This window comes from Saccopteryx leptura, chromosome 6, assembly GCF_036850995.1.
Source record: "Saccopteryx leptura isolate mSacLep1 chromosome 6, mSacLep1_pri_phased_curated, whole genome shotgun sequence".
Taxonomy (NCBI): Eukaryota; Metazoa; Chordata; class Mammalia; order Chiroptera; family Emballonuridae; genus Saccopteryx; species Saccopteryx leptura.
Genome location: NC_089508.1, coordinates 981,486 through 995,268, shown reverse-complemented (window position 1 = coordinate 995,268; position 13,783 = coordinate 981,486). Strand labels below are relative to the sequence as shown.

General features: G+C 63.2%; 2 gene segments (V, D, J or C); both read right to left on the bottom strand.

Moving 5' to 3' along the window:
* Nucleotides 1-13,783, bottom strand: part of LOC136407741 (Ig alpha-1 chain C region-like) — a 113,518-nt gene that overhangs the window by 13,098 nt on the left and 86,637 nt on the right.
* Nucleotides 2,528-7,113, bottom strand: LOC136376146 (immunoglobulin heavy constant epsilon-like). The segment is given in 5 exon segments: nucleotides 2,528-2,957; nucleotides 3,042-3,362; nucleotides 3,474-3,797; nucleotides 3,976-4,281; nucleotides 7,031-7,113. Coding segments are annotated over 4 exon segments (1,137 nt in total).

Below are 13,783 nucleotides of genomic sequence, written 5' to 3'. Positions count from 1 at the left end.
CCCTGGGTGACTCTGGGCAGCGCGGGCCAGACCTCGTGTGTTTGGGGGGTCGTTCAGTCAGAACGGGAGCAGCCCCCAACCTCAGGGGGCCTGGAGGGAGTCCAGGCTGGCTGCATCCACACCCAGCTTAGGTCCCTCTGTGGAAGGAACAGGTGCTGCTCTGAGATTTGTCCCGAAGAGGGGGCAGGGAGAGTGAGGCTGTGACGTGGTGGTGGTGGGGTCCCAGTGATCCCTGGACCGTGGGCCTTGGACGGCAGCTCCCAGATGGATGCCCGGGAGGCGGCCGTTGGGCCCCCGGCTCGGGACCCTTTGGAGGTTTGCTCCCCTCTTGCCTGGGGCAGGGCGGTGGCCTCAGGGATGCTCGGACCCAGGCAGGGAGGCAGCCAGGCCTGCACTGCCCGCGCTGCCCGCGCTCCGGGCCCAGGCTGCCAGCGGCACGATGTTCGCGTAGTCGCGGGTGGGCTGGGGCGCCTCCCGCAGGATGGCGTCCAAGACCCACTTCGCCTGTGAGGAGGGCATGCGTGAGTCCATCCGTCTCGCTGGGTCCCCCGGCCCACCCGCCACCCTGGCGGAGGGGGCAGTTCCCCACCTTGAAGACGGTGACGGAGGCCCCGTAGGTCACGCTGAGCAGGAAGAGCGCGATGAAGACGAAGACGCTGGTCCACACCCCCTCCAGCTCCGCGCTCTCGGCCGCCTCCACGCACAGGTCCTGCAGGTCCAGCTCTGTGGGCACCAGCCAGTCAGCCCTCCCCACTCGTGGGTGTGGGCAGGAGGAGGGTCCTGTACCCTGGTCCCCGATGCCTGGGTCTCAGACAGTCCCCGTCCCGGTCCCGCCACCTTGACGGTTTCCCAGAGCCACTGGCCAGCCCTGGAGGGTTGGGGTCTGAAGCCCTCGCCTCAGCCAAGGACGGCTGTGTGGGAGTCGGTCGGCCATCTACCCTCCCCTGACCCCCACCCCAGGCGCTTGCACAGCCCCTCGTTTGCCGGCCTGGGGACCCCTCCAAACGGCACAGACGGCGTGCTGCCTGGGCCTTGGGAGGGGCCTGGGCTCCGCAGCCACAGGCCGTGGCTTTGAGGGGCTGGTCCGGCTGCCGGGGAGACGGCAGCTGCCCCTCGGTCTCCTGCTCCGAGGAGTGAGCTGTGCCCACCTGCAGGCGCCAGCCAGGTACCTCTGTGCTGTCTTCAGAGGGTGGGCTGGCGTTTGCTGCTTTTCACGTGGCCACTCCGTGGGTGCTGCTGTGCTAGGGAACGTGTGTGTGCGCGCGCACACGCTCACACACGCGTGCAGACGGACTGTGGGGTCTGGGAGGACAATGAGCACGCGAGCTTGGTGCGTGGCGTGGGGGTGGGCTTCCTCTCCGGCTCTCGTCCCTGCATCTTCCCGGCCCTGGGCTTGGGCACACCTCCTGGGTGTGTGTGTGTGTCTGTGTGTCCATGTGTGTGCCCCAGTGTGTGTACTTGTCTGTCCACGTGTGTCTGTGCATGTCCATGCGTATCAATGTATGTATTCACGGTACGCCCATGGGGTGCCTCTCTGTGAGTGTTGCTGTGTTAGTGTCTGTGTCCATGTATGTCTGTGTGTCCATGTGTTTGTATGTCTGTGTGTCCATGTGTTTGTCCGTCTGTCTTTCTGTGGGCACCACTGACGGGGAGGTTTGACTGGGGTCGCTGGGGCCACAGGAGGCAGTGGTGTGAGGCCCGCTGGGCTCCCAGCAGGGCATGAGGGGCCCCTCCGTGCCCATGTTGGATCCTGTGGCCAGGTGTGACGGGGAGGAAGGGTTTGGGTGGCCAGGGCAAGAGGACAGAGCAAGGACGTGTGACGTGTCTGCCTGTGTGAGGCACCGTGGCTGGTGGTGGTGGCACTGTTGGAGTCGATGCATGACTTGTGTGGGTGCAGGGCTGGCGCATGGGGGTGACAGCGTGTGAGGCTCACAGGACCCTGCTTGTGAGGGCCGGGCCCTTTCCCAGGGTCCATCTGGGGTGGTTACCGAGGGTCAGAGGGCAGGTGGGCTCAGTGCTGGCCCCGTGCGGGTGTAGGGGCCTGCCCCTGCCCACTTGTGTCCGGGCGGTGCTGGCAGTGGGACTGACCGGTGAGGCTGTCTGGCTCCCTGCGTGTTGGCCCCTGTGCAGGCATCTCCCCGGGCCCGTTCCTCCACCCAGAAGGGCCCGTGTCTGCAGCTGGACCTGGAGCTTTGAGAGCTCGTCTGTGTCCAGAGGGGCCAGCATGAGCCCAGGGTGGAGATCAAGACCTCCAGGGGGCAGGGACTGTGCACTGGGCTGGGCTCCCCACGGTTCCTCCCTGGGACCAGCCCCTGGTCTTCAGGACTCCTTTGACTGGGCAGGACACATGGTGGGTTGGCAGAGAGGGCCCCCGACACAAACGGGGGTGGTGGACAGAGCCAGGCCTCAGCTCTGCCGCCCCCTCCCACCTCCTCTCCTGGGCATCTTATCCTCTGTGCCGAGACACCCCTGCCCCACGGCCTTACCCACCCCCAAGAAAGGGCGCACCCAGGGCTCTGAGCAGGCACTGGAGTGTTTATTGACAACACTGGGCAGCAGCAGGGCGGCCCCCTTCCCTGTCCCAGCAGGATGGAGGCTTGGAGGGGGCGGGGAGCATCAATTACCAGGGTTTTTGGACACTGATTTGTCGAGGGTCCTAGAGCCTGGCAACGCCTCATGGACCACTCGGCAGGTGAACTTGTCCCTCTTCTCCCAGTCTGCCCGTCTGACCACCAGGCGGCTGAAGACAAAGAAGGTGCGGCTGGTGTTGCTGGCCTTGAGGGGCGGCGTGGTGGTGTGCTGGCCGGTCAGCATCAGGACGTCGTTTCTCAGCCACTGCACCGAGATGTCCTCGGGGAAGAAGTTCTGGATCAGGCAGATGAGAGTGACCGTGTCCTTGGCCCCCTGGTCCTCCCCGGGCGGCAGGAAGACATAGACCTCGGGGACAGCCCGTTTGCCTGCGGACAGGGGGTGGAGTCAGCCGGGGCTTCCGCAGGGGAGGACTCCGGCCGAGCCCCTCCGCCCGCCCCGCGGCGGCTTACCCGTCGCCTTGGCGACGGTGCGCACGATCTCCGTGGGCAGGTCTGGGTGCTTCAGGGTGCAGCCGTAAGTCTCCCCCTCCACCCAGTCGCGGGTGTCCACCGGCAGGGTGGACATGGCAGTGTACGTCATGTTGTAGTGGCGCTTGGTGATCTTCGTGGCTTCGTTCAAGGGGACCCCGCCCTCCCGGAACCACTGCAAGCTCATGCCCTCCTCGCTGGCCAGGTCCACCACCAGGCAGATGATCTTGGGCGCCTTGTGGATGTACAGGTCCAGGGGGTTGGGCGGGATCAGGTAGACGCTCACGCCGCGGGGCTCGGACTCTGTGGTGCAGGGAGGGGCAGGGTAGGGGAGCTGCGTGAGGCCATGCCGGCCCCCCACCCCCGCCCCCTCAGCCCTGAGCGCCGGGGTGTCGGCATGGGGGCGCCCTGTACCTGGGCAGCTGCGGGCGTGGTCCTCAAAGGTGCAGCCTCTGTAGTTGACCTTGCAGGTGTAAGTCTTCTGGGACACCCACTGGCCCTGGGTGATGTTGAGCCGGCTGGACACAGAGGCCAGCCGGCCTTCCTGCTGGAGGGCACTGGTGGTTGGGAACATGTTCCTGGTCTGCTGCCCGTCCACCAGCCAAGTGACCGTGATGTTGTCGGGGGCGAAGTTCGTGACGAGGCACAGGAGCTGGATGGTGGCGTGGGTGTTGCCTCTGGGGTCGCAGGAGGAGTGATAGAGCTTCACGGAGGGCTGGGTGATATTTCTGGCACATTCTGAAAGAGGAACTGATGGGATGGATGTTGGCTTCCCTGAGCCTGGGAAACCCATCTCCCAGCCCAGGGGCCCCACCCAAGTGCTCTGGTGGGACTGGGACGGTGGCATGTGAGCCCCCTCCCACGGCCTCCTCCATTCCAGCCTCGGACTGCCGCCCCTGGCTGTCGTCGGACCCACCTGTCTTAGGTAAGGTGACGCTGATGGTGGGGTACTCGGCCTGCTTCACGTTGCAGGTAAACTGATGTTTGGCCCAGTCGCCCGAGGTGGTCACATAGCTGGTGGTGGAGTAGAGGCCGGAGGTCAAGTGAAAGGTGTCGGGGAGGGTCATGATGCTCTTTTTCGGGGACGTGCTGTCCCAGGTCACATTCACAGGCTCCGGGATGTAGTCTTTGACCAAGCAGCCCAGTGTCACCACGTCCTCCTCCTTGCTGGTGACTTTGTTGCAGGGGGTCAAGGGGAAGACGAAGGGCTTCTGTGTGGGGACTGTGGGATGGAACCGGGGCCAGGTTAGTGCTGGCTGACCTCTGACCTGGGGCATCCACTCCCAGGGCCCCGGGAGTCTGGGAGGGAGGTTCTGTGTGGCACAGGCAGGGTGGCCTAGTGGAGGGAGCACTGGACCCCTGCTTCAGCCCCGAGGGACAGAACAGGCCAAGACTTACTCCCTGGTTTCTCCTCGATGCCTTCTGATGTACCCTGCACCCTCCCAGAAGCTGTGCTGTCCACACTCCAGCCAGGGTCCCCACCCTCAGCCTCGAGTGGCCGGGTGGGTGTCTAAAACAGTTGAGGCACCTCCAGTCTTCCAGGGTGAGGCTGAGAGCCCAGAGCCCCCCACTGAGGAGCAGGGCCCCCAAGGCCCCCAGGAACCAGCTAGATGTCCCTGCGGCCCTACTCTGAGCCACCACCAAGGCCTGGGCTCTAGAAGCCCCACTCCCACCAGAATCACTATGTGTCCCCTCTTCCACCCACCTGCTGCTCACTGGGTCCTGCTCCCTGCAGCTTTGGGTGCCCTTTCACCCCACCTGTCACTGACCAGCCAGGCTTCCCAGGTGCCCAGTCCTCCCTGCTGACCTCCCCAGAGAGCCCAGCTGCAGCTTCACGCAGAGAGGACAGGCCAGCAGAGGTCAGTTCAGCCCCTCCCCAGCAGGGGCTCCACTCGCTCCTCCCCTAACCTGGGAAGCCCAGACCTCAGGCCGCCCCGCCCAGCCCAGTCCACCCTGCTTCACAGTCTCTTCAGGTCCAGCTGAGCACAGTCCCAATGACCCCGGACAGGACACCTGGCACGAGCTGAGAACACGAGCTCTGGGCAGCCAGCCCAGTCCAGCTCAGCTCCCAAGGGACCAGCTTGTCCCTCCCGGCCCAGGTCAGTCCCGAGTAGAACAGGACAAGCTACAAAACTCATCTTGTCTCAGTCCACAAGGTTAAACCAGATTCACTCAAGCTCAGCCCTCCCAGCCTGCCAGTCCAGGACTATCCTCAGTAAGTCGGACGCCATTCACACAATGGAGCTACGTCAAGCGGGCCTCAAGAAGTGGCACCACCCTGCTTGACCAAACAGTTGCCTGACCAGCTCAGCTCACCTAGCCCAGCCCAGCCCAGTCCAGCTCTGCTAATTCCAGCCCAGTCCAGCTCAGTCCAGTCCAGCTCAGTCCAGCCCAGCCCAGCAGTCCAGTTCAGCCCAGTCCAGCTCAGTCCAGTCCAGCCCAGTCCAGTTCAGCCCAGTCCAGCTCAGTCCAGCCCAGTCCAGCTCAGTCCAGCCCAGCCCAGCAGTCCAGTTCAGCCCAGTCCAGCCCAGTCCAGTCCAGCCCAGCCCAGTCCAGCCCAGTCCAGTTCAGCCCAGTCCAGCAGTCCAGTCCAGCCCAGTCCAGTTCAGCCCAGTCCAGCAGTCCAGTCCAGCTCAGTCCAGCTCAGTCCAGCCCAGCCCAGTCCAGCTCAGTCCAGCCCAGCCCAGCCCAGCTCAGTCCAGCCCAGTCCAGCTCAGCCCAGTCCAGCTCAGTCCAGCCCAGCCCAGCCCAGCTCAGTCCAGCCCAGTCCAGCTCAGCTCAGTCCAGCTCAGTCCAGCCCAGCCCAGTCCAGCAGTCCAGCCCAGCCCAGTCCAGCTCAGTCCAGCCCAGCCCAGCCCAGCTCAGTCCAGCCCAGTCCAGCTCAGCTCAGTCCAGCTCAGTCCAGCCCAGCCCAGTCCAGCTCAGCTCAGTCCAGCTCAGTCCAGCCCAGCCCAGTCCAGCAGTCCAGCCCAGCCCAGCCCAGTCCAGCTCAGTCCAGCCCAGCCCAGTCCAGCTCAGTCCAGTCCAGCTCAGTCCAGCTCAGTCCAGCCCAGCCCAGTTCAGCTCAGTCCAGCCCAGCCCAGTCCAGTCCAGTCCAGTCCAGCTCAGTCCAGCTCAGTCCAGCCCAGCCCAGTACAGCTCAGTCCAGCCCAGCCCAGCAGTCCAGTTCAGCCCAGTCCAGCTCAGTCCAGCCCAGCCCAGCAGTCCAGCCCAGTCCAGTCCAGTTCAGCCCAGTCCAGCTCAGTCCAGCCCAGCCCAGCAGCCCAGCCCAGTTCAGCCCAGTCCAGCTCAGTCCAGCCCAGCCCAGTCCAGCCCAGCCCAGTCCAGTCCAGCTCAGTCCAGCCCAGCCCAGCCCCTCCCAGCCCAGCCCAGCCCCTCCCAGCCCAGTCCAGCTCAGTCCAGTCCAGCTCAGTCCAGTCCAGCCCAGCCCAGCAGTCCAGTTCAGCCCAGTCCAGCTCAGTCCAGTCCAGCTCAGTCCAGTCCAGCCCAGCCCAGCAGTCCAGTCCAGCTCAGTCCAGCCCAGCCCAGTCCAGTTCAGCCCAGTCCAGCTCAGTCCAGCCCAGCCCAGCAGTCCAGTCCAGCTCAGTCCAGCTCAGTCCAGCCCATTCCAGCCCAGTCCTGTTCAGCCCAGCTCAGCCCAGCCCAGCTCAGCTCAGCTCAGCCCAGTTCAGCTCAGTCCAGCTAAGTCCAGTCCATTCCAGCCCAGTCCTGTTCAGCCCAGTTCAGCCCAGGCGGACCAGCACAGACCACTCCATGCCCCTTGCTCGCTCCAGCCTGGCCCTACACTCTGCTCTGCCCACCTTCTCCTGACTCTGGCCTGCTCCGTTCAGCAGACTCCACCAAGCTCAGGTTGGCATCCTTCAGCTCAGCTGTGTCCAGCTCAGCATCCTGGGACAGTCCAGTCCCGGTTGTCTCCGCCTGACTCAGGGGGACCAGTCTGACTGTGACCTGCCCATCCAAACCAGCCTCACCTAGGACAGCCTGGTGCCGCCCAGCCCGGTCCACCTTGGTCCGTCCAGCTCACTCAGCCCCTCCCAGGCCAGGATGTCTGAGGAGAGCCCAGATGCACCACCAACCTGGCCCAGTTGAGCCGAGGATACATCTCACTTTTTTAAATAGCTCTGTCCACTCTAGCCACACTTGGCCTAGCCCAGCTCAGCCTAGGCCTCCCTTAGTCAGGTCAGCTTAGGCCTGTCCAGCCAGCTGTGCAGTCCAGCAGAAGGACAGCTCTCTGGGTCTCCCTTGGCCCCGGGCTGGTGGCCGCCCTCCTGGCTGATCTACGCCCAGCCCACTGTCTGGGCCCTCCCTCTGCCTGGTCCCTGGCTGTCACCGTGGGCCCAGCCCAGCCTCGTGCTAGCCAAGGCTCTTGGCTCCGTGTCTTCTTCCAAGTTGGGCGTGGCCTTCCTTTTACTTCCCTGTGTGCCCATTCAGGGGAGGGACAGCTGAGAGATAAGCAGTGACCAGAAGGCTCAGTCCACGCTGGGTGGGCAGTGCAGGTGTCCTCTTCCGGGCAGTGGCCCAGGCGGCTGGCCCCTCGCTGCCGCCCGGACCAGCCCCGCGGCCGGGGTCCTCTGTCAGGTGCCGTGGTCGGCGTGGCAACCTGTGTGGCCTGTCCCCACCTTCTGCGGCTCCCAGGAGAGGCTCCCAGGAGAGGGTCCGTCGTTAGAAAACCATTGTTGTTATTTTTACGTCCAGACCAGGGGCTGGGGGGAGGTGAGCTCTGCCCCGGTGCTCTCAGCTAAAAGTGGAGTGGGAATCCCCAGGGCCCCCACCGCCCCGGAAGTTCTCTCTGTTCTTGGGAAGCCGATGGAGCGACCGTCTCAGGGAGGGTCCCAGCTGGGCGCGGGGACGGGGACGCAGTGCTCTCCTCTCTGCCTCAGCCCCGTCCCCATGGCCAGCTCGGGGTCCTCTCCCTGAGGCTGTCAGCACACACACAGGGGTCGCCACGCTGCCCCGAGGGGGAGCAGCACCAGACCCCTTCCTCCCACCACAGCTCCTGGGAGGAAAGAGCTGTGACTATTTGTGCCTGAGAAATGGAGGCTGGGGGCCCCCCTGTGCAGAGATGTGGGGGCAGGGCCGTCCCGCTGCCGACCTTCGGCCCTCGCCACCTGGAGGAGGAGGCCCTGGGTGTGCGTGTGCGTGTGCAGGTCCACAGGCTACAGGTCACTTGGGGACGGGGAGGCCCTGGGTGTGCGTGTGCAGGTCCACAGGCCACAGGTCACTTGGGGACGGGGAGGCCCTGGCTCTCCCTGGGGTCCTGGGCACCTCTGGTGCGTGAGCATCGTCCACGGGCTTGCCCCCGTGTCATTGTCCTGCCGCGGGAGCCCCCATCGGGACGGCAATGGGCAGCGTGGCTGGTGAGGGCCGGGGGGACCTGTGGGGAGACTGGTCATGACCAGTGAGGTGGCCGGTGGCTCTGTAAGACCCCCTGCAGATGCTGGAGCCTGGTTGGGGGGGACGCCATGCTGTGTCCCTGTTGCAGGTGGCCAGCGAGGGTGCGGGGACCAAGGAGTGGCCCACGACATCTGACTTTGGGCTGTTGGGGCAGCCTGCCCACCGTCAACGCTGCATCAGTGTGGTCTTTGCCTTTACGCTGTGGACACATCCAGCAACCCCCTGAAGTCACACTCACGCGTGTGACTTCACACACACACACACACCACACACACACCACACACACACACACATACCACACACACCACATACACACCACACACACACCACATACACACACACACACCACACACACCATACACACACCACACACACACCACACACACACACACACACCACACACACACCACATACACACCCCCCCCCACACACACACACACTCGGGGAGCCACGCGATGCCGCCAGCCCAGCTCGTCAGTGTGGCATGCTGGGAAGAGGTGTGCAGAGCTTTGGAGAGGGCGACATCAGGGCGCCAGACATCGGGCCTGGCACACCTAGGGCAGGTGGGCCCCACTCAGGGAGGTGGACTAAGCGGGTACACAGAGCAGGACCTTCGAATCCCCAGGGCAGACTGTCCTGGGCTGTCACACCCTGTGGCCCCAGCAACAGACGCTGCGTGGGAGGCAGAGTGGAGAATACAGAGTTCCCTGGAAGGACCTGCGGTTCTGAGAGAAACCACAGGGCTGGGGCAGGAAGAGCTCCAGCAGGCAGCACGGGGGACCCAGGCCCGGGGCGCCGGGCCTGCAGCCTGCACCTGTGGGAGTGTGTGGGCCTGGTGCCTCCACTCAGCACCCCTGCCTTTCTCCCTGAGCTGTGGGCACGGGGGACCCAGGCCCGGGGCGCCGGGCCTGCAGCCTGCACCTGTGGGAGTGTGTGGGCCTGGTGCCTCCACTCAGCACCCCTGCCTTTCTCCTTGAGCTGTGGGCACGGGGGCCTGAGCCCAGTGCTGAGCCTGCCTCCTGCCTCTACCCTCACGTCCGAGAACGTGCTGGGCTGCTGGTGCTGGTGCAGGGTTTCTGTTGTTTTTTGCAGAAGTGGGCACTGTCTCCATCCTCAGCTGCCCCTGGGGTCCTGTGGTCTTGGAGGAGAACGGCTCTCGTAGGGCAGCTCTGCTCTGAGCGCACAGGTCTTTGCTGCCCCGTTCTTCCCCGGGGCAGTCTCCCTGCCCTGGCCTCGAAGAGTTGCCCTTGACCTGCCCCCTTTGTCCAGGGCTGGGCCTGGACACCCCTACCAAGCAGGCGCGTGCCCAAGTCTCCCTGGCTACCCTGATGTAGCCCCACCCCGTTGCTCCCGTACTTCAGGGTGAACTCGGCACATGTAGTGAGTGCGTGTGTCTGTGTGAATGAACACGTGCACGTGTCTCTCTGTGTTCATACACGTGTGCAAATGTGCACGCGCCTCTCTGTGTGCACATGTGTATACCAGATGATTGCATGTATCTGTGTGACACACACATGTGCACATGTCTCTGCATATGTATGTGCATCTGGCACGCACATGTCTCTGTGCACATATGTGTGTGCACTGTATACATGTGTTAGTGCATCTGCATGATAGGCACATGTCTCTCTGGGTTCTTACATGTGTGTGTGTGGTGCATACATCTGTGGGATATGTACATGTATGTGTCTCTCTGTGTGCATACGTATGTGTTCATGTATGTGTCTGGGGGGTGGGGGCAGGTATGCCCTCCTACCACAGCCCTGGGAAGCCCTGCTGACTGTGGGGTGGCACGTGCAGGGACAGAGCTGCTGTCCATGTGTGTGCAGCTGGCCCAGGTGGGTGGAGTTGCTCCGTGTCCACAGGGGCCCTCACTGCCGGCCCCACTATGCCGGAGGACGTGGTGAAGGCTGGAGCCAGCCCTCACTGCTGGCCCCACTATGCCGGGGGACGTGGTGAAGGCTGGAGCCAGCCCTCACTTACTGGCCCCACTATGCCGGAGGACGTGGTGAAGGCTGGAGCCAGCCCTCACTGCCGGCCCCACTATGCCGGGGGACGTGGTGAAGGCTGCAGCCGGGAGCCGGGCCAGGGCTGGCTGAGGACTTCTGTTTCTTAATGTCCCACTTTAGGTGGGTCCAGGGCAGAATCCCACCTGGTTTGGAAGTTCCCAAGTGTCTGGAGTGTGGGGACTGGCAGGAGGTCCGAGGGGCCTGGCCAGACAGCGCAGGATGGGTGGGTTTGAGCTTCCGCAGCAGGAGGCCTCGTTTTGAGGCTGGGCTCCAGCGTTAGGGCCTGTGTGGTAACTTGGGAACAATTCCCACTCCAGCAAATGGGCTGCTTGGAGGGAACCAGGCCACCGGTGTTTCTCAGACCCTTACACGCAGGACACTAGCAACCTCAGAGCCCCTCTCCCCAGACTTAGCTGGAGCCAAGGCCCCCAATGCCAGTGACAAGGACAGGCTCCTGAATTCTGGGCAGTGAGACCAGCTGAGCCCCTTGCTGACCTTGATTGTGGCCCCAAATGGTACCTGCAGATGTCCACATGGACAGGCCTGGCTCTGGCCAGAGGAGCTGCAGGCTCCTGCAGAGACACACACACTGGTCCTGAGAGGAGGCCACTGAAATGTGTGGCAGGATGTGCTTGTCCAGCTGTGGGCTCGGGGCAGGCGCTGCTGGGCATGTGGTGAGAGGGGCTTAGAGTAGCAAAGGCTGTGGGTGAGGTGGTGTGATAAACCCGCATGATGGTGCCCTAGAGTGCGAATGAGGTAGTGTGTGTGTGTGTGGACATGTGTGTGTGTGAGGATGTGTGTGTGTGAGGATGTGTGTGTGTGAGGACATGTTTGTGTGTGAGGACACGTGTATGTGTGAGGGTATGTGAGGGTGTGTGTGTGAAGATGTGTGTGTGAGGACATGTATGCGTGTGAGGATGTGTGTGTGTGTGAGGATGTGTGTGTGAGGACATGCATGTGTGTGAGGATGTGTGTGTGTGTGAGGGTATGTGAGGGTGTGTGTGTGAAGATGTGTGTGTGTATGAGGACATGTGTATGTGTAAGGATGTGTGTGTCTATGTGTAAGGATGTGTGTGTGAGGACATGTGTGTATAAGGATGTGTGTTTGTGTGTGAGGATGTGTGTGTGAGGAGTGGCTCAGTGTAACACATTAGTGTCATGGGGCTCAGTGTGACACATGAGAAAAAATGGGCTCAATGTGATATATGAGTGTGACAGGGCTCAGAGTAACACATGGGTAAGAGAGAGCTCAGTGTGACACAGGAGAAGAGAAGAAGTTCAGTGTGACATATTGGTGTGACAAGACTCTATGGGGCACATAAGCATGGGAGGGGATTAGTGTGACACATTAGTGCAGTGAGAACTTAGTATGACTTATGTATGATTGGAACTAAGTGTGATACATGCGAGAAGGAGGGGCTCATGCAACACATTAGTGTGACAAGGGCTCAGTGTGACACGAGTAAGAAAGGGGTTCACTGGGACACATTACTGTAACAGGATTCAATGTGACATTAGAAAAGGGCTTAGTGTGACAGTGTGACACAAGAGGACATGTGTGTGTGTGAGCATGTGTGTCTGTGTGAGGGCGTGTGTGAGGACATGTATGTGTGAGGACATGTGTGTGATGACATGTATGTTGGAGGACACATGTGTGTGAAGATGTGTGTGTGAGGACATGTGTGTCTATGTGTGAGGGCAGGTATGTGTGACAATGTGTTGTATATCTGTGAGGATGTGTTTGTGTGTGTGCAAGTCCTTGTGTGTGTGTGAGGGCCTATGTATATGTGTATGTGTGACTTGTATGTGTTTGTGTTTGAGAACCTGTGTGTGTATGGTGTGCACTATGTGTGTGTACATGATGATGTGTGTCTGTGAGGACGTGAGGACATGTTTGTGTGTGTGTGTGTCAGAGCTGGTGCTCAGGGTTGGGGCAGAAGGTTGTCAGGAGGCTCGGGAGGGACCTCAGGGCAGGTGAACCCTGGGCGAGGGCCGTGCCCTGTGTGCCCTGTGGTGGGGGCTTGGGGCTGGTGGGGGAGCTCCTGGGGAGTTCCTGAGCTGCGAGCCGAGGCTGTGGCTCGAGCCAGGGCCTCCTGTCGGCAGGGAGGGCTGGGCTGGCTGGAGGTGGATGCCTTGGTCCAGGGGATGGAAGTGAGGGACAGGGCCTGGGGACAGAGAGGGAGAGGGGGGCTGGGCACGCTGCAGGAGACGGGGATCGGGTCACCCCCAGAGCTGTCACCTGGAGTCCTGGAGACCCCCAGCCCGCTTGGCCGGGCCACCTGGAGTCCTGGAGACCCCCGGCCCGCTTGGCCGGGTCACCTGGAGTCCTGGAGACCCCCGGCCCGCTTGGCCGGGCCACCTGGAGTCCTGGAGACCCCCGGCCCGCTTGGCCGGGTCACCTGGAGTCCTGGAGACGCCCCGGCCCGCTTGGCCGGGCCACCTGGAGTCCTGGAGACCCCCGGCCCGCTTGGCCGGGCCACCTGGAGTCCTGGAGACCCCCGGCCCGCTTGGCCGGGCCACCTGGAGTCCTGGAGACCCCCGGCCCGCTTGGCCGGGCCACCTGGAGTCCTGGAGACCCCCGGCCCGCTTGGCCGGGCCACCTGGAGTCCTGGAGACCCCCGGCCCGCTTGGCCGGGCCCCTTCGGGCTGGGTGTGCCCCTGGACGCCGTCCGGCTGCCCTGCCCTGCTCCGGCCTGTGGTACAGCTCCCGCTGGAGTGAGGGGGCCCTTTTCCTGCGTGAAACCCTCTCTCCCCCGCCCACAGGAAGTGCGGATGGTGCCCCCCGGCTGGCCTTGGGCCCCCCAGGCCCGCTGGCAGATGCCCTCAGCCGAGCCCCTCTGGCCGTGGAGACGTGTGCCCATCCCAGCCGACGCCGGGTACGGCCTGCCCTCCTTCCCTGGAGGTTTTAGTGAGAAGGGCTGAGGGTTGAGTGTCTCCTGCAGCCCAGGGGCCTCGCCAGGAAGGGTGGGCCACGCCCCTTCTCTGGGAAGGACAGTCCGACTCCATCATCACTGCTGGTCAGCAGGCCAGCAGCCTGTGCATCTCTTCAGCCCCTTCCCTGGAGCCCGCCGGCCCGTGGTTCTCCCAGGAAAATGCCCCTCTCCCCTGTGCTAACCCGAGTGGACTTCAGCTCGGGCCTCCTCCCTGACGGGTCTTTGCTGCCCGAGTCTGTCCTGACTCTGGAACAAGTGTCCGGCCCTGTCCCTCCTCCTCTGCCCCTCCTGGCCTGGCCTTCACGGTCACGCCCTCCTGATCCTCGTTCCTGGCACCCAACTCTCCTGTGTGGGGCTGAATTGTGTCCCCCACGTCACACGTGGAGGC